This window comes from Pundamilia nyererei, unplaced genomic scaffold (genome assembly GCF_000239375.1).
Source record: "Pundamilia nyererei isolate P.nyererei 1_Seehausen unplaced genomic scaffold, PunNye1.0 scaffold00054, whole genome shotgun sequence".
In the NCBI taxonomy this organism is placed as follows: Eukaryota; Metazoa; Chordata; class Actinopteri; order Cichliformes; family Cichlidae; genus Pundamilia; species Pundamilia nyererei.
In genome coordinates, this window is record NW_005187455.1 from 3,419,735 (window position 1) to 3,440,456 (window position 20,722).

Genomic DNA, 20,722 nt, shown 5'->3' on the forward strand with positions numbered 1-20,722 from the left:
TTGTATCATCTGGGCTAAAGAAGCACCATCAGGTTTGTTATTACTGCACATCCATGATGGTATGAGTGAGGATTAGAGCACATTGCAAAGTTGATTTGTGACTAGTTCATTCTGTTAAAGCACCATTAATGTTGAATATATCTGTATGGATCTGCTAGAGCAACATATGCTCTTATCCAATGTCCTTTTCAACCAAGACTAAGGAAGATAATGACAAACCACAATGATTATGCAATGCAATAGCATGGCTCTATGATAAAAGTTTAGGAGTTAGCCTTGAAGCTGAAACAGTTGAAATTCATTTTTGCTTTCAAAACTAAAGAAACTGGTCTCTGCAATTCACAGGCACAGAGGAAACAGACTGGTCATGTCTTGACATTATGTTAACAGGTTGTTTTAGATTTAACATAAAAACAGGTCATCCTAAAACTCCACTGTAAATTCTGCAAAGAAAATTAAAGCAACTGCTCATTTAAGGCATTGAGATTACTTATTTAAAACTGTTATCGTGCCAGTTAAATGCCTAATGAAACCATCAGAATCATCATTTAACCAGCTTAACCAGTTAATAAAGTACAGAGAATGCAAACATTAGAACCATATTTGCATAACAACCCACATACTGACAATACAGGCCAATTACTCTAAGAGTACTTCATTCTCCCACTCTCCCCATTCTGTTACTGTCATTGTCACCAATAACCGAGGTCACTTAACAACCTGCTGAAGTATATTTCTCAGTAAAGAGCATGGATGGCACACAACACAAGCTTTCACAGAAAACAATGATGTGTGTTTTTCTTTTCTTCTCGTGGTTTGAGTTCACCAGTGGAAAATTAAACAAGGTTCTGTTTGTTTTGATAAATGTCGCCCAGCTCAAGGCTAGCATTTCTTTACGCCTCATAAAAATAAACAGGATCTTGTAAAAATGTTGGACAAGTATCTTATAGAAAGATTCGGTCATCTGGACAGCCAAAGCCAACTGAATGTAACTTACTTTCCTTATACAAGAAAAAAGAAACATAAAAACCTCAAACACACACACAGACAGCTAGAAGAATGGTTACCTAGCCAGCTGTTGCAGCAGGCAGACTAGTGATGAAGCTCTCGCTCGCTGCAGCTCATCCAGCTGCAGTTCCTGATAGAGCAGATGGAGGACATAGAAGAGTGCAGGGATGTGAGGGAACAGAGGAGCTGAACTGTCCAACTTCAGAGATGGACTGGGGGGAGAAGAAGCCTAGGACATTCAGTGGCAAAAAGAAAGAGCAGAAACATTAAATTAAAGGGGGAACAGGTTAAACAGGATGTAACAGGAGATTTTGTAATTGCCTGGAGATATAACAGCAAACTTATACTGACATGACATCGTGCAAAAACAATCAGGAAGACTACAAGTAAATGCATGCCAATGTCTTTTGCTCTTCTTTGCCAGAATTGTCCCCACAGTTAAGGTGAGCTCCAGCAGCCCTTCAATAACACCAAATGAAATTCGGTGTTATGTTCTTTGCACAATTTTTTACTTACTGTGGTTTTCCTTTAACCAAATTAAAGGTGGTATTGTTGCAGTGTTGAGCTCCCTTTTCTAATAATATTTCATGTTTGAACTATTTTGTCCACAACAATAACAGCAAGGAATATAGGCTAAACAACAGAAAGCACCTCTGTGTATAAAGCAATACAAATCAGCAGTGCTATGAAAACAGAATCAAGGAGACTCAAAAGAAGGTCAGTCAAATCAACATGACTAAAGTTTGCTAGTTCACAAAAGTCTGCAGGCATACTGAATATACCTACAATCAGTGTGCTGGGAATCTCTCATTGTTTTATCAGGAAATTTGAATGAGAAAAAAAAAATAAGGTGGTGAGGGAAGAAGAAGTATGGTTGATTACACCTCTATTTGTGAGCATTAACTCTTATTCCAACAAATCATACCCATAATGTAAATACTAAGCCCAAATACACCAACAAACAAACAGAATCAAAGAACATGCAGTGGATTCACCCAGTGTTTGGTACATACAGCGCACAGGCCTTCAGTTTCTGAAGTGACTGTACTATTGCCACTGGCATCCAGTGAAGTGGCAACGGGCAAGAAATTCATCTGACGGTGGTAATGGGACCCTATCAAGTAGTCCCAGTCCTACAGGGAGAGGAAACAAAGATAAACACCAGTCAAAAAGATAGCTTTTAAAACCAGAGACCAAAACATCAAATACAGTCATTAAAATGTTATGTGAACTGCAAAATGATCTTTGAGACATTTCTGTGCATTTGGTCACTTGACAAGACAGACCGCATTTTGGTCCAACTCATGGCTCTCCATTGTTTATAATTTGATTGGTAAGGGGATGCAGATCGTTAGCAAAATAGAAACAATAATATGAATGATGAATGAGTTTGGAGAAAAAAAAGGGAGATGCATGCAATTCAAAGAACATGATCCCTATAGTGAAACACAGTGGTGGGAGTATTATGGAACTGGAACTGGGAATTTCATCAATTTAGTTTTGAAAGAAAACTTCAAGCAGTCAGTAGCAAACTGGGTCTGGATTGTCAGTTCGTCTGCCAACACAACGATGACCCAAAATATGAAGCACTAGATTTTAAAGACCAAAAGGATGTTACAGCACAAAGCCCTGATCCTATTGAAAATGTGTGAGGTGAACTGAAGACAAAGGTCGATTCTATCATCGGGGGGCTTATACTTTTCAGTTTGATTTTGTTTTTCGTGAAATAATTGTGTTTCTGTGGGCAAACTAAAATAATTTAGGTATCCAAATTAAAAATTGGGATGTTTGGAAAAAGCTATGCTGAACATACTTTGCTCTGACTTGGGAAAACCTTCAGAAATGAAATAATTCTAACAATTCTGTCCTCATCTTTACATCTTTGATGCAGCATGAAGACAACAGAGGTAAGAAGCTGACATTGTCGTCCAGTCTAATGTGACTCACACATTTCTTCAGGTCTCACACACACACACACACACACACTACAGCCTAAGCCTCCAGCTAACTGACATTTTCCAACCATATTTTGCTCTAATGAGAACACATTACTTAAGAAGCCAACCAATAATTAGGAATATTTAAAGAAGACTGTGGAGGGGCCATTTCAAGGGTTAAGACTTGGGTTTCAGATTTAGGGTTACAGCAAGGGGAAAGGGAACACATTGTGCCAATGTGAATCTCCTCAATGACAAAAGCACAAATATGTGTAACTATGTTTAGGATTGTAGAACAGATTACAGTCCCCCCCACTGCCCTCCTCCTAAGAGTAAACTGGGATTTCCCATCACACAGAGTTCTCCATGACTGTATTCTGGTTGATTCTTTTTTTTTCTTTTTTTACTAAAATGTATTTTTAAAATCTTTAGGTTAAAGGCTTTATTATGTCCTTAAAACTTATAAACACAATAGCAAAAGTAAACAGCAAACAAGCTAAAATGAAAACAGCTGAAACAGTTTCAAAACAACAGTTTCTAAAGCATGAATTTGACCTTTAAAATTACTGTTTAATATAAGAAAGAAAAAGAAAAATGATATAAAATAGTGTAAAAATTAATTTAACCAGGGAACTCTTACAGAGAAACAAGAAATTATTTTTCCAGGAAATTCTGGCCAAGGGGCCACCACAAGCAGTATATAAAACAAATGTAACTTTAGTAACTGAGAAAATTAAGACATGGAAAGAAGTCAAGGGATGTTTCATGAGACTAGAAATCATTAGTGATATATATTACTTTCTAAAATCTGCAATTTGGGGGATTCAAAAGTATATAAGTATAATATATAAGTATATTCAAGAGTATTGAAGCACTTGCTTTTTGCTGTGTTTTCTTTTATAACACTTGTTTCACTGTCTCACTATGTGAGACAACACTTGCATGCATAATTGATTGTTAAGGGATTATAAGTCTACAAGCTGTAATAAAGCTTGATAATTGTGCTCTAAAACATCACAACAGCTCACACTTTAGTAACACACCTCATCAGAACCTCCATCGGAGGGACGAGCCTTCTTGGCTGCAATCACTGGAGAGAGAGGCATTTCAAAATGCAGCTGTGAAAGTAGGAAGAAGGACAGGGAGCAAGGTCAAGACATGCAAATTACAGTTTAAAGCCACAATAGGATTTTTCTAGTCAAGAATTTAAAAAAAAAATAGTTCAAAGCAGACCAGGCTTTTGGCTGCCAAGAATCATTTTGTATTAATGTACAAGATTTTTACTGAAAGTTTCATTTTTAAATCTACTCAGGATGACTGCAAATGTCATTAATTATGAAACAAATTGGAAAGCCATTTCTACAATACATTAACTGGAAATTACAATTACAGTTTAAAAAACAAAATACAAATGCTGACTCACATTTCGTGTCCAGGTCAGGCGCTCGGTGTTGTAGCCCATCAGTGTCATGAAGCAGGTGACAAACAGGCTCCACTCTGTGTGGGCACTGGGACCTCCAGGTGCATTGTAGATGTTATACCATTTCACCGAAACCTGTTGCATTTAAAGAATTTAGCAAAACTAAATGGAGTTTCTCTAGATCATTGCAATGAAAATAAAGAGTATATCTGCATGTTTGTGTGAAAATAAAGCCCTGAAAAACATAATTTTGTCATTCAGCCTCTTACTCTACCTAATGAGATCCTATACAATTTCTGCCAAAGCCTAATGAGGCTGTTATTGTATACATTTCCTTCTTTGTTTTTCCTTCTTGATTAGTTGGAGAGAGTTAGTTGGTCAACTCTGATGTCATACTCTGTACACTAACCACGACTGAGTAACATTTAAATAAACATGATGGCGATCTTACGCTCTAAAGGTTTCAGTGCTTATAAATAGCACAGCTTGAGGTTACCTTTCCTGAGTATAAAATTTCCTACACAATATCATACACAAGTCCCAGATTCAGACCATCCTTCTTGATGTCTGGATTTGGATTAAATTGCAAATACATTTACTTAAGACCATCAACACAAGTTTTCCCAATTTTTTTGCCCTTCATTTCAGTTTGAAATGCATTTCAGACTGAAATTCAATTATGTGAAACCTTTCCCAAAAAATTCAATCATGGGTAAAGATCCAGATCCAGACTGACCAATCACAGGTAGAATTTTCATGCAAACCCATCAATAGTTTTTTGAGTAACCATCTGAACGAACACGCACGCACGCGCACACACCCCTCCTTGGTAGAGTTAATAATGCACTGAATTAAAATAATTGGCAGACTGGTTAAGTTGTTATTCTGAATCTTTGCTTGTCTGCGCACAATGTCAAGTTTTTAACTAATACATAATTTGTAACTGAAATTCCACATGTTCACTTCCACCAACCTTCATAGCAGCTTCTTTAGGCAGGATAAAACGAAATGCCTCAAGGCACTTTCTCACTGAAATACACGAAGGGGAACAAGGGAAATAGCAAAAGTGTCACAGTTCATGGTAGTTAGGTGTGAAATTCACAATCATATGAGGCAATTCAGAAAACAGACATTTACTAACATTTTTTCTACATAATGGATGGAATTAGATAACAATTGTACAGTTTTATTAGTTATATTACGTTTAAGAATAATAATCATTAAGAATGTGAGAAAACAAAACATTCGTTTTTCTAAGATGCAATAATTTCAAAACAGGAAAAGATGAAATACATAAAAGGTTGCTGGTTGGATTCTCTCAGCTGTAGAAAATGGTGGAAATGTTATTGTAAAAGTGTTAAATTCAGTAAAACCACTGCCTGAATTCTAGGCGTAAAACTAGAGCTAAAACTTTCTAATACTTGTGTTACCAACCACAGACAAATGGAAGTTTAGAAACAAACACACAAAAAAAAGTGCAATACAATTATTTTTAACAGATTTTTTTTAATGAATCTCATCCTGATCTGACAATTTCCACCTATCATCCTCTACCCCCCAAAAAGAAAAATGGAAATTACAAACTAACTACCACAACAACAGTAATTAGCGCTACCATGTCTCCTAACAACTCTGGCCAATCAGATGCTTAATCAACATCACTGGGAATCTTAATTGGACACCCAGAGTTGGAAAGGTCAAGAAAGAGGTAGCTAAATGCCATTTCATTAGAGGAAGAAAGCCTTGTCTACAGGATCGATTACAAAATAATGGAGAGCAACATATGAACAAGACACAAAGGCAGGTACACAAGGCAGCAAGAGTGATACACACTGCTTAGTGACAATGAAGGCTTTAAAAATAAAAACGACCAAAAGCTAGAAGAGAAGGTTCATGGTCACAGTAGATCCACTAGTGGTAGACAACAGATGAAATCATCCAGCTGACCTCAAAGTTAATTGGTTAGAAAAAAAATATCTGTAATTTAGTTTAATTATTACAAAGTACATGGTCATCAGCTACTATGTGCTATTGGGAAATGAAATCATCGGGGAAATGAATAGGTCTGTCTGCTGTTATACCATAGAGTTTGTTTTACCAGCTGAGTGGACTTTCCAGAAAAACAAACAGTAATTTTCCATTTCATGTGGAAAATCTTACATAAGAAAACGAAGCAGACAGAGCAGACAGTCAGAATCTTTGGAAAAGTTTGGAAGGTTTAAAGTTAAAAAAGGCATTTATTTTTTTAAGTTAATACCTTTGGATGATTATCTAAAAATGCTGATTAGATAATCAAAGGCTGTGGTACAACATAGCAAGAAAATATATATTATGCAAATCTGTTTGTTGGATCTTAAAAATGTTATTAAACCCCCCCCCCGGCAGGTACTTTTAAACAACTGAAAGGATAATGACATTTCAGTAAAGCCAAAAGGTGAAAACCTTAACCAAAAAAAGAAAAAAAAGAAGTGGCAACAGTGGTTTTATCAGCAGTGGCAAAGATGCTGCCCCACATTTGTTTAGATAAAAGCTGCTAAAAGCTTTTAGTACTACCTGATTTAAAAGAAAAAGATCCCTCCATTTTTATTCCCACTGTGAACTGATGTTAATGGTTTAGCAAAAGAACGGGCTTTTTAAAAACAGTGAAAACACTAAATAGATTTGTTGACTAATTTTTACATCAAGCCTGTGTAAGAGATTACACAATAAGAGCAGATGTGGATATCTGTGCTTCTGCACATCTAAAAACAACTGTGTCATCTTTCCAATTCACCTCAGCATAGCAGGCCATCTGTTTCCAGATATTTTATTACCAGAGGTTCAGACACACATTTCGCTTTCAGTTCATACATGTACGACCTTTCCTTTCCATTTCCTGAAGTAGTTATGATGCACAACATCATTCTGTTAAGCCATATATAAAGATTTGAGCTACATCTATTATTTACAATAGATTTAACTATCCTCTTTAATAAATAGAAAAAAAATTAACAATTCTGGTGTTGTGAAAGTGTTTATCAGTGTAATGTTTTGTGCTTGCTGCCCGTGAGTGTCTGCCTCAGAATGGTCCTCAAGACATCAAGATTATATGTCACTGTGGACACGATGCAGAGAGGCTCTCAAACCTAATTAAAGGACCTCACCGCACTGACTAAGCGATCTGTGTGTGGTCTCACTTAAAATGTACACGCCAACATTGTCGGCTGCAATGTCAACTCTTAAATGTGTGAGAGCGTTTCTTTGATTAATTTTTTTAAATGTATATATGTGTGACTCACCCAGGTCTGAAGTAGCAATCTCTGGGATAGAAATCCTCAGCATTGTGCCAATGCTTAGTTCCTGGAGAAATTGTGGAGACAGATTGTGCATACATTTAAATTATAATCTTTAAGTTCAATTTCACATCAATTTTATATCAGTGCAAAACAGCTGTTTGTGAGCACAAAACTGATAAAAGACCTCAACAGAGAAAGCCTGATTGCAAATCTCAGAAAAAAGAAACTGGTGTGTGCAATAACTCATTGTCTTCGGGTATACTAGACAGACTCGCCAGAAACACTAAACAACAGCAAATAACATTTAATTACATGCAGTCAGAAACTTCCTGGCTGCAACTTAAGCTGATTAAACTTTCAAGCACTACTCCAATCACTGATGTCACATCAGGCGTTCTTACAGCATTTTGTCAAAAGTGCAACACACATGAAATTTTCAACCCATAACTTGAAACAAAATGCTTCGAAATATTTCAAATAAAGATTCCTGTATTGATTTGTCATAAAATAAGTAGTCTGATCTTCATCTATAATTAATCTCTGCCTGTACATCCTGTAAAGATCACACCATAAGTAAAACTTGCTAACACCTTTGTTCATGTGTTCATTATAAGAAAAAGATTGAAAAAGGAAAGTTTTGAAGGACAGAATAGAAAGTAACCATTAAAAACATAATTACAAAACATCCCATGTTTGCAAAAGACAAAATGGAGGTTTAACAAAACTTCTTTGCTTTGTTGTTAGGCAAGCTAAACCTGGACCTTCGGTGAAAATTAACAATGTTGAGTTTAGAAGTGAAAAAAAAAAAAAAGCACTGCACAACAACACCTAAACGTCTACGCAACTCTGAAGAATGGTTTAGTTGTGTTAGGGATGCCTTGAGTCTTTGTTAAAAGAACCGTGAATTCTAAATTGTATTCTTTATGCCGGGTCAAGGCATTTCTGGTGTCCAATTCTGGTGTGACTGTGAATGTGAATGAGGACTGTCTCTCTCTATTAGCCTTGTGATGGACTGGCGACCTTCCTAGGGTGTACCTCAGGTGGATTTCAGGGCCTTTGTGACCTGAAACTTGGGAGAGTTGGTGGTGTTGGTGATGCAACAAGACAATGACCTAAAGCACACCAGTAAGTCAACAACAGAATAACAGAATTTTTTAAAACGTGCGTTGAAATGGTCAAGTCAAAAGAGTCCCGTCTTCAACCAAATGACTTCCTCTCTCTGCTGGGTTTAATCAAGACATCCCAGAAATACTGATGAACTGAAACAGTTACATGAACACTCCAACAATTCTTCCTGTTGATGTGCAAGTCTAAGAAGCAGCTTCTTGATGCTAAAGAAAACTCAACAAGATATAAATTATAGGGTTCACTTAATATTTCATGATTGCTTGCACTCGTTTTACTTTTCTTCATTTTTTCATTTTTCCATTATGTGTTTTATCCAATTGTAAAGTGTCCTTGGGTATCTTGAATTATTATTACTATGTTATTATTGCTATACTTTACGAGTAATCAGTTCACAAGTTGCGGTAATTCCGAGCATTTCCTGTCCTGCAATTATGTATACAGCAGCATTTTTCTGTTGCAGCAAGTTATATCCAATTATTCTACCAGCTGCATCACAGCTAATATCATCAGCTAAAAAGAAAAATAACCAAATCAGTCACTGAGAGCATGCAACTTTCACATTTTCACCAGGATTATAACTGTATATTTCCAATTATTTTGAATAGCTGTGCTCTAGATGGAAAAACAGACCAAAACCTCTCATCACATTTTCTCCAGCAGGTTTTGTCCTGTTCTTGTCATCTTTTCATGAAAGAAACCCTGATGTGAAACTCAACAGGAGCAGGAGGTTTGAAAAGTCCAGTGCGCCGCATTAGGAACAATTAGTCTCTGGATTGACATATTGAGGTCTCAAACAGAAATTCAATGAGCAAAGTCAAAAGAGCAGCAGCCTGCAGACAGAAAGCTTTCTGATGATGTATAAGAGAAAGAAACAGTGATGTTTGGCTGGTGTGTAACTTAGAGAATAATGTAAAGTCCTGGAGCTAAAGAGAGTGTCTAGACCAAGTCTGACAGGATTAACCCAAGAGGCAGAAACACGAACAACGTTGCTTTTGTAACCGTCATTCACAAATATGAATGTGCCTGAATCACTTGTGCAGACACAGATAGACATGAGAAACAAGAAACAACACCTTAAGGGAGAGTCTCACTATGTTGTCGTGGTGCGGTAGCAGTCAGTCCAAATTTCACTTGATGCGTTTTTACCCTCCACTGCACTGACAGCTGACAACCATCTTTTGGCAGTTTGTATCCGAAAAGTCCCCTTCTAATAATCAGCTCTGTATATGTCATTAAACTCAGATGAGTTAAAAAATTAGGACACCAAACATTAATTTGAACTTGTGTTTTGTTTTGGCTTTGATTTGATTACATCATCTGTTTCTTGTACTGACTGTGAGTGTGTGGATGACCGATCATCTGAGTTAATTCCCCTTGATTACAAAACACACATTTTACCTATTGTTGAGGGAAAAAAAGGGATCAATGCCATCTATGTTAAACACAGAAAACCTACCAGAGTCACCCGGTTGCAGACAGGATCACGTAAGGCATTGATGTAGGGTGTGGCTGGCTGAAATGTGTAATCCTCCAAAAAGGAAGCATCATGGTGTTTAATGTTTGGACCCCTTAGACCTGTCACTGGTGAAGGCATGGCATCCTGAAGAGAGGTGTTAAAATAGAGAGGTGAACCAAAGGAGTCAAATGTACCAGATATACAGTACCGGTACACACTTAAAAAGCAAAGAAAAGTGCATTTACAATGCATGTTAATACCTCATCAAGTCTTTGGAGATGCCTACTGCCAGCATTAGCTGGTGTGCTAACAGTTTCCACTGGAGTGCTGCGGTGAGGGAGGTGATTGGTCAGGCTGAAGGAGGGTGACAACAGTCCAGGCACAAACACCTTGCTGACCTACATGACAGCCAAGAAAGCAATCCCATGATTCATTACACCGTTAAAAAAAATTAAAAAAAATAAATAAATAAATAAATCAAAAAATCTGAGAACTCAATTGTCATCTACAGGAAGCAAAGGCAGCTGTGCTTACCCTGGTGATTCCTGTATAGAGAACCAAACTACCACAGGCCTCCAGAACTAGCATGGCATCTATACTCTGAGGAGCAAAGTTTCATTGTCAGAAACACGTTGAATGTTACTCCAAAAAAAACAAACAAACAAACAAAAAAAACCTGCTGTAATTTCCCCAACTGTCAACAACTTAATACAAAGAAAATTATCAAATATTCACACAAGATGCTAGAACCTGTAAATGTGCATACTTAAAAAAATAACTTAAAAGTTGAAATGATAATGAATAAACATAAATCACTGGTTTCTGCTCCAAAATTCAAGCATCCAACTCCATAGTTTTCCTGGGAGACCTCAGGTCACATGGTAGTTTTACCATCCAGACGATGGAGAAAACTAAACGTTTCAGGAAAGAATGACCAACCTGATCTAAACTAGAAAAAACATTTTGCTATTAGACTTTGTTGATAGGCATGGACCGGACATAACCGCCACTATGATAAATAATTACAGTTTTATTTTTAAAGTTTTAATTACAGTTTTTCACAAAATCCTTTGCGGAACAGATTTATCTCATGTATATACACACATTAGTTCCTGTAGGTAGCAAGGAAAACCTTAATTATATCTTGCAAAACTTGTAATCATCCGGATAAGATTTAAAAAAAAATAAAAAAAATAAAAATACAGGAAGGCCTCCTACACAATGTTTACAACTTTACACCACCCATGCAACAATTTGTTAAGGTGGAAGAGCCTGCTAAGGGCTATTTTCAGCACAGTACAGCACCATAAACTTCATACAGACTCTTGACTCTAATGAATACCGTTTTCCCCCGTTTTAACTTTTGCGCTTTCCCTTTCAACTCTCCAATGATAGAATTTTATAATGCACCTGCAGAGGCTCCGCATCTTTAGCAGGGATGGTTGTGACAGAGGGGAAGATGAGCTGTGACGTATCATTGCTCTCAATAAACTTCACACATCTGCAGTAAATAAAATGATCATGAAAAAAAAAAGTTAACTTGTGAACTCACATTTCACAACAAATTAGGGTGGACAAAGATGTGTGTATGTTTGTTTACCTGAGCTGTTGGTGAGATTCCACCAGGAAACACAGGTAATGATTCTCACAGAGATCAGAGGTCAGGAATACTTTAGATGCCTGGCTGCTCATTTCCCTGTAAATGGTAAAAAGAGATGTTAACTGATGTCAAACAGCAGAATTTGCTAAATTGGAACAGCCTAAAGCAACAGAAAGAACTGTATTACATAGAATACAAATGATGTCTTTAAAAAAAAAAAAGTTGTGTATTATGCAAACACAAAGAACAAGTTGCTCACAAACTTTGATCTAAAGGCTAATGAACAACTTTGCAAGACCATTCAAGCTTTCATTGCTTATTGTTTTTTCCTTTACTGATTAAAATAGCCTCACATTTACAATACGACAAAAGAGTTACAGGCTTAAAAGCAATTTTTACATTTTTAAGAGCGACCTTTGAGCTAAAACTAGTCAAAAGCTTTGAAGTTAGATTTCAATGCTGCCAATTACCTGTTGGAGCCAGCAGTGACCGCCTCACTCCATAGCTGCTCCATGCAGAGGTCAGGTATGATAGGTTCCATCTCTGGGACCAACACTGTCTCATTGATAGTACTGTTGGGAGATGCTAACAAGCCATGGTGCCCCCTGGGGGATGAGCTGTGCAAAGACGTGTTGAAACGAGCCACACCTGAAAAGGATGGAGCTGCCATGCCTGGAGAGTGGGCACGGCTGAGACAGGAGGACAGGGGATAAGCATTTTTCAGTTTTTACCTATTATGGGTATGGTCCTCATTGGCTAGGTTAACCTCACCTGAGGGCGGCCATGTTGGATATACTCGGAGAATGAACTCGAGAGTGAGTTCCTGGTGAGGATGTGACAATCCTGCTCTGGTGGCTGTGCAAAGCACTGTAGTGGAGGGGAGAGCTGGAACCAACAGCACTGCAGGAAGAAAAACAGTAACCAGGTCAGATGCTGACGTTTTGGTCTCCAAGTTTTTAACTTGTAATTATTTTTAAGGCAATATAATCCATTAAGTATCACTTTATTGTTCAGTCTGTATGACACAGCAGCAACCCCAATAACTGAGGAGCTGTCTTTAGACAGTGGGACTTTTGCTTTACTCAGAAATGTAACAAGACGCTAACTAATTCCTGCCCGTCTGCTAATCACTTGATTAGGCTGCTCCACTTTCAGTACCTTGTTCCAGTCCCAAGACCATGCCCACTTGGACCAGTGCCACCAGGGGAGTCATGACGGGAGACATTCCGCAAATGAGAAGTGAGAAAGCCTGAAGCCATCAGACCCAACGGTGTCCCAGCCGGTTCTGCCGGACACCGCAGGACTGTAGAGCGCTCCTGACAGGGTTAAAAGGCTTTAGTTTAGGAAGAACTTAGTTGGTTTTAGTGTCTTTGTGTGTATTCATGATCACTCACATCATGTGTGACTTTGCGCAGAGTCCAGACAGAGTGTATTCCTTGAACTGTGTCATATGATACAACTATAGACGGCTGACAGCAGGTGAACACTATCTTCATGGCCGAGTCAGACACATACTGCACACGGCCTTCAAACAGGCCTGGAAAAAAGAATACACACAAATTCAGGAAAAATATGAAATACGTTCACAAGATCTCATTCTGAGAAGATCAGTGTCTCATACCTGCAGGTTTACACACAACTGGTGCGATCTCATCTAGAGGATGCAGCATGCTGAAAACTGTGGGCAGAGGTTCCCTGTATGGGGGTGGGGGGGGTGGAATAAGAGCTCAATCCCTCGTTTATATACTTTATGTTTGTGTATGTAGGTCAGTGTAGAAATGTCTGTCACTACATTATTTCACATGGATGCACTGATTAATCGAAACGTGTCATGTAGAATAGAATGCCTTTATTGTCACTATACAGTTGTACAATGAGATACAATGAGATACAGAGATACAAATGTACTTGTGAAGGCATGTGATTGCAAGTGCAGAGTGTGAGCACATACCCAGGGGGGCTGAAATGTGCATCATTTGCTGTGCTTTTACGTTCCATAAGAAGTCCAAACTTTGTTGCCCACACATTTGACACCTTGAAAAGAAAAGACAGTACAGACTCATGAAACATTTTTAACAGATGTCTGGTATCAACAATTTTTAAAAACACTGATGGCAGCCGATGGTACTCCCCAGCCTCCTAGTAGAAGTATGAATTTCCAAATTTTACATCGCCTTGTTCTCATGAGGTCAAGGTTTCTGAGATTCAAACTAGTACAAGATTTTTAGTAGATACACCGATGGTATAATTTTCAAAATCCTATGTGACTTCATTCTTAAGTTATTGCATTCACAAACTTGGGTGTCCATATAGCCCCCTTAAATGCTAAACCATTCAATATTTTGACCTGCATTTAAAACAATGCAAAAAACTGCATTCTGTTTACACAGATCCATCCTGACCAGTAAATAATAAAATTCATAGTTAGGTTAAATTTTGTCCAACAATCATGAATAAAGTCTCTGTCAGATATTTATTTTAAGGCTAGAGGTGCCACTTGTTTTCTTTGCTTTCCTAGAGTAGTTTAATACAGCCTTATATAAATGAATATTGAAAAACTGACAATATTCACAAAACTTTGCATTTTACATCCCAGCTATTAAAATTCTTATTTAAAAAATGGTTACTTGTACCATTTTTAAATTATCTTGAATAACTTTCTATTGAAACTAATACTAATGATATTCTCTGCCACTTAAAAACAGCACTGAAAGGTTAAGAAAAGTGCAACACCCTGAGAGCTTCAGTGTCAGGGACACCACAGCAGTGGGGATTCTTCCTGTCACAAAGGCTCTCACAAGGTGTTTCTTGCCTTTCTCACAACACCAACCCACGATTTGCTTGCCCCTTTATTAAATTCAGTTAATTAGTAAGAGTGTATGTCCAACCTTTCCCGTAAGAAAATATCAAATGCTTTATCACGAATGCCTCAAGTTTAAAAAAACAAAAAAACAAAACTCAAACGTTGAAAACACATCCTGAAATCAAATTATATTTTGTTGGTGTGCAACAGACTACTGAGTGAAAGACACTCGTAAATACACAAAGCTATGCACACACATAAACTCACACACACTTACTTCCCACTATCAGTGATGCAAATTTTCTATCATTACTGGTTAACCAGAAAATGGTTAACCAATAATGGCTCTGAGAAATATCCCTAATCCAAACGTGGTGGGTTGTGTGGTTTTAGTTCAGCAGCCAGGTGGGGTAATGTTTCAGAGACTTATGCATCCACTAATCAAATTATCCTTTTATTCAGCAGTGTTCTGGAACATGGGAGACACACAAAGAAGCCTGCAGTTACTGCTGCATGTCAGCTTGCATCTGTGTTGAGGTGAAAGTTTAGGTAGTGGAGGTCCAACTGAGTCACACAGATTTAAAAGAATTTTGTGGCTCATGTGTAGACCCATCTCTTTCGCTGGATATAAACATTCCCCATTAATATTGCTCTATACCTCACCTGGAACGGCAGTGGTGAGATGAAGTCTTTTCCAGTCATGGTGTGAACATTAACACAGCTACTCTGGACAATACACACTGTGAGCTCCACTTCTTCATCTGCAAAACATTAAAAACATTCTGTGTTTTGTTCATCAGGACTGCAATATGAATAAGCAAAAAACTGCACAAAAAGACACAGTACCATCATTCTTCTTGTGAGGAGCAGCAAAGTTGCACCACAAGGCCTGGAGATAATACAAAAAAAAAAACAAAAAACTGTTTCAAGTCTTAGAGCACAGAATCCTGACAATCATCGTGGGTGATATACAATCTATATAGTAAAGCAAAAGCCATACTGATTCCTGACAGAAAACAAGATGGTCCCTCATTTGCCCTTAGAAATGAGAATGGACAAGCACAATTATGAGAGACCATGTAGTACACAAAACAATCAGAAACAGACCTGCTGCACTGGGCTGTCAACAGTGAAGGCCTTATATACACTGGAAGCTTGAGCCCTACTACCCTGGCTCCAGACAACCACGTTTCCTGCTGCATAGAGTTCTTCTTCAAATTCCACATCTTCCTCTTTGACTCCCTTGCAGCCCTTCCTAAGCTGCCAAAATTCCTGTCATTCAAAACACATCAACACAAAAACCAAATCAAAACCACATTTGAGCTTAAAAACACATTAAGTACTGCAGTGCAGCAGTGTTGTAACAATTGCACTGACTATATTAGTGTAAAAAAATCATTAAAGATTTAAAGTAATTAAAGATATGTTAATGAAAAAACAAATTTAAACGCTTTAAGTGTATTCTATTTACCATTTTCCTTCTTATATTTTTACTGTTTAATACACACTAGTTCCTCTGAAGAGCAGGTCAGGAGAACAATTCAGGCTATCCATTAAATAAGACTGTTAGATGGCCCACTCCTATTATGAAAAATTATAGGTCATAATACTAGACACTCTCACCCTCTCTCTCTCCTGCAGACTGACTTCCTGCAGGGACCCCACCAGGCCAGCAGCACCATCTGATGCCCACAGCTCGGAGGCAGGCTGGAGCTCTCTGAGCTGCAGGTTGAAGGCGTTTGGATGGTTCCTGCAGTGCTCGCGGCCAAACGGGACAAATGACTGCAATTCCCCTGCGGCAATCATCGTGGCTGTCTCTTCATACACGACTTCCGACATGAGTTTCAGATATCAGCATTATTTCTGGGAAGAACAGAGTTTGAGGTATAAATAACAGTATTTAAAAGCAAGCAAGACCTTTTTTCAGACACAACTGAAGAGCATCACCAATTTGCGCCATACCAGTCCGTTTAGCTGTAGTATTCATATCCATTATTTAATACGATAAAAAATAAAGTATAGATCCTCGAGACAAGTTTATTGTAGTACTTAAGAACAAAGAGTTTCACATAAACTGTTCTCTTCTGTCATTTTCTCTTTATAACATTAATGATGACATCACTTTTATCAGTAGCTTATCTGTAAAGTACTGTGAATACCAGTGAGTATAAGATGAGGTGTAAATACACTTCCTCTGCGTAAATAACTTTATTTAATTTACTTGACTGAAGGACAGATTGCATTACTGGTGGCTAAAAAATGTTCTCTATTAACACATCGACAACTTAGCTGGCTGAAGCAGGCTCACTGGACCTTTACTATTACTAAAACTATCCCGTTAGAGGGGTCAACATAGTAGGAGATAGAAATCTCATTAACAATTTCCACAGGACTTCCACGGTAGCAAGTTTCTGTTGACTTTGATAGACGCGACATGCTAGAAGTTAGCTGGAAGTTCTTACCTCAAAAACTCCCCTAAACAAAGTTCGGTACTCTACAGAAACTAAGACGCTGTAAATTACATAAATATACAACTTGACAGTCAGCTATGAGTCTGCATGCTGACACTAAACACCATTGAAACGGCCCGACTAGCATGCTAGCTATCGTTAGCTGCAGCTAGCTTTCAGCTTACAAGGAGACATTTAGCCCCTAACCTGATAATAAGGAATAGTCTGGCCCTTGTCGCGGAGTCCTTATCTTTCCTTTCAATGCGTCTCGCTTGAGCACAACGTTGTCACCCTACAAACATAAAAACAAGTGGCAAATTCCGTATTCGCCTATAGCAGGTTTTCAAATGAGCGCGGACATCTTTGCTGTCCCGACATCCCATTCCTCCACGAGTCAGCCAATCAGCAGCGAGGAGGCGATATGTTGACATCTGATAGGCTGCCTCCGTCAGAGCTATGGACACTGCTGTGAAAGACTGATGATCAGGATGTCTTATGTAAGTAATTCAGCCATAAATTAAAAATATAATATAATTTATATAAAATATAATTTAAAAAATAAAATAATAGTTTTTGTAGAAAATCTAGGTATATATAGATATATGAAGATGAAAAATAAATAAATAAAATGAAACTCAGTTGTTTATGTCTTTCTTTAGGGACATTTACTATTAGAGACCATTGGTAAATTTGCACTTGAGGCTTCCAGTAAGGTGAAAGCTGTCGGAAAGGAAAGCAAGAGGCTCAGAGATGTCGAGGATATAAATAATACTGCATAATACTACAAATATTATGTCTTGTAGCAATAAAATGTTTTTGAATATCTATTAAAGTTATTTAAAGCTGCAATTTGATTATGCATTATCCCCATATTTCTGCTGTTCAATCCTTCTATATGTGAGGGCCAGTCTATAAGAACAAATTGGGTTTAAAAGAAGGATGGCTTTAAAGAAAGATCATCTAAAATATTTATAGACAGCGAATACATTTCACCAAGGTCTAATATATGATAGAACTGTGAATAATGCAAAGTCCCTCTGTTTAAATATACTGTGACCATAATAGTTCCACTGTAAGTGTTCCAGAGTGACTACAGTGGTTTGACAACAACCATGATTTTTGAGGATGAAATCCTTTGCACTTAAAATAATGAAATATTTATATTTAATTTCTTGTATGTTTATAATACGCTTAAAAATAACCATCAACAGTAACTGTTCTGACCTGGCTGACAGCTATTTCGGTTTATTGAACAGATCAGATGTATTTTTCAGTACTTAATTAATAATTACTTAATTAATTAATTAACTTTTTATTTGTATGCTAAATAAAATACATGAAACAAAATTGAAAAAAACATTGAAAATTATTTAAATTAGTTGATAACCAAAATGAGGTTTAGATGCAAAAACCGTCCACATCTCAAATAGTGATGTTTGACTTTCAGACTTTCAGACTTGATGACGATGTTAAACTTGGAGGATATTAATAAACAGAGCAGAGAAAATAACTGTCACCTCAATTAGGAGTAAATATGCTGATATTTAATGGGGGAAGTAGTGGGTGATTAACAGCATGTCTTCAAAGTCACACAGATATTTAGACTCAATATTCAAAGGAAACTGTCATTTTTATGTTACATTTAAAAGAATATCACATCTGTTTAAATGTTTAACTTCTTTTATTAATTTTCTAATCACATTTTGAACAACACGTTTTGCTATGTTTAAAAAGCTATAGTTTACATCATTACTGTAGTTATTTGTAAGAAAAAAAACATTTAGGCCTACTCCAATATTATTAAGAGCAGTTATGTCATGAATTTCATCCTTCTGCCTCAAAGAAATCAAAGTCTGCACAACGTAGTCATGAGAAAATACACTGATGTAGGAAGCTGGGAGTGGCTCGGTGCTCATGGATGTGATGGATGTCGCACTGCAACAAGGTATGATCTGAATGAGTTAACTCTTCCAAATGATATCACTGCAGCTCACTGGGGAGTATGTGTCTGTCAGGGAAGGGAAGGCAGATAAATAAAGTGAGAGAATGTTATTCCATCTCTGACTAACAGCTGTTGTCTTTTCCCGGTCTATTGTGTATTTCACATAATTGCCTGAAAATAACACCAATTTTTGGCTCTAAATTGAATTCTCATCATCCTCTCCTGCATGCTTTCACTAACACTAAATGACTTCTGCCCCAAACTATTGCCTCATTCTGAGTATAATTGACTGATCTGTATCAGTGAATACTCTCCAGATGCTGATCGCAAAAAGAAAACATTAATTATACTGAAATAAAAACAAATACTGCCAAAAATCTTTTGCACTTCTCGGCATCTGCATATTTTCTACAGTTCTCTGTCCTGTTCAGTTATGTAACAGGCAGGATTTTGACCGAAATACAGAACATGGGGTACGAGAGTCAACTCAAACACTCTGTTATGTTGCTGGTAGCTCACAGAACAAACCTAAACAGGGGCAGAAAACACTAGAACACAATGCAGGGAGACACACAACAAGTGAGGGAGGACATGACAAAGAACTAAGGAAAACTCAGGGCATAAATACACATATGAGGTAGTTAGGGAGCAAAGAAACAGCCACAGAATCTAACTAACACGACAAGTGACCAGCAAAATAAAAGATAAAAACACTGAGACAATGAATAACATGCAAAATTGACACAAACAGGGAAGCTAAGAAAATAACAAGAGACTAAATCAAATAACCCTAAGTAGAATGCTTGTTGAAAATAGACATTAACTGAAACTTGAGGACTAAATTATAACCAAGAACCAAAAAACTCCTTCATTCCAAGATCACAGGAAATCATAAATGAGAAGAAACTCTTAACTAAGAACAAAGAATAACAAACTCAAAACACTGGGTCAAACACTGAGGACCATGGCACCCACTTGCTAAACAAGCTTGGACTTATAAGCATGTTTCTAATACTAAAAGAATGTGCAGTCCACATCATTTCTCCTCTTCTTCTTCCATGGCAGGTTGTTGCCCTTGTAAAATGTTTACAGGTAGATCCTTAAATACATGGACAAAAATGCAATTTTTGTAATTTTGCATTTGTATACCAACACACTGATTTTAAATCGGGCAATCAAGATGTAAAGAAAGTGAAGATTCAGCTTTAATTCATTGCAGTGGGTTTAATAAATCGTATATTGTCATATGAAATGTTTAGGAATTGCATTGGTTTTTGTACAGTCTCCCATTTTCAGACTCTCAAAAGTAACTGGACAACAATTAATTAGCAAAAATGTAGTGATTACTAATTCCTAATTTCTAACTAATACAATATTTTTTAGGGAGGAAAACGTTTTTAACTCTCAAGGATCATCTATTAATCGATCAACACACAAAATTTCATAACTTCACCTGATGATTTTGTTGTCATAAACAAAGTTTCCTCATTTAGAAAAAGACAAGGATCATTAAATTCCATGGCATTATAAATAAGAATGTGTTTTTCATATATCAGCTTGACTTATTTGGCCCTAAGAAAAACTATATAAACAGTAAAAGTTGTAGTAACAGAGTTGATTTATGTAAATTCTACTGCAGAGCAACCTTCTAAGGTGTTGCTGAGTACAAAAGAACAAATCCAAGAAAGAATTATTGCACAAGT

The 20,722-nt window shown here is 37.2% G+C and overlaps 1 protein-coding gene across 1 annotated transcript in view; it reads right to left on the bottom strand.

Moving 5' to 3' along the window:
• anapc1 (anaphase promoting complex subunit 1) overlaps window positions 1-17,481 on the bottom strand; it is a 58,906-nt gene extending 41,425 nt beyond the window's left edge. Inside the window, exons 1-22 of the mRNA XM_013910982.1 lie at window positions 17,285-17,481; window positions 16,251-16,490; window positions 15,735-15,899; window positions 15,474-15,516; window positions 15,291-15,388; window positions 13,776-13,858; window positions 13,446-13,519; window positions 13,219-13,361; window positions 12,983-13,140; window positions 12,596-12,724; window positions 12,295-12,513; window positions 11,825-11,920; window positions 11,635-11,725; window positions 10,759-10,824; window positions 10,485-10,622; window positions 10,225-10,368; window positions 7,644-7,704; window positions 5,339-5,394; window positions 4,369-4,500; window positions 3,989-4,063; window positions 2,022-2,141; window positions 1,068-1,237 (exon numbers count right to left, since the gene is read on the bottom strand). Coding sequence (XP_013766436.1) covers window positions 1,068-1,237; window positions 2,022-2,141; window positions 3,989-4,063; window positions 4,369-4,500; window positions 5,339-5,394; window positions 7,644-7,704; window positions 10,225-10,368; window positions 10,485-10,622; window positions 10,759-10,824; window positions 11,635-11,725; window positions 11,825-11,920; window positions 12,295-12,513; window positions 12,596-12,724; window positions 12,983-13,140; window positions 13,219-13,361; window positions 13,446-13,519; window positions 13,776-13,858; window positions 15,291-15,388; window positions 15,474-15,516; window positions 15,735-15,899; window positions 16,251-16,466 — 2,477 coding nt within the window. The 5' untranslated portion in view covers window positions 16,467-16,490; window positions 17,285-17,481. The remainder of the gene's footprint in view (window positions 1-1,067; window positions 1,238-2,021; window positions 2,142-3,988; window positions 4,064-4,368; window positions 4,501-5,338; window positions 5,395-7,643; window positions 7,705-10,224; window positions 10,369-10,484; window positions 10,623-10,758; window positions 10,825-11,634; window positions 11,726-11,824; window positions 11,921-12,294; window positions 12,514-12,595; window positions 12,725-12,982; window positions 13,141-13,218; window positions 13,362-13,445; window positions 13,520-13,775; window positions 13,859-15,290; window positions 15,389-15,473; window positions 15,517-15,734; window positions 15,900-16,250; window positions 16,491-17,284) is intronic.
• Between the last annotated feature and the right edge of the window lie 3,241 nt (window positions 17,482-20,722).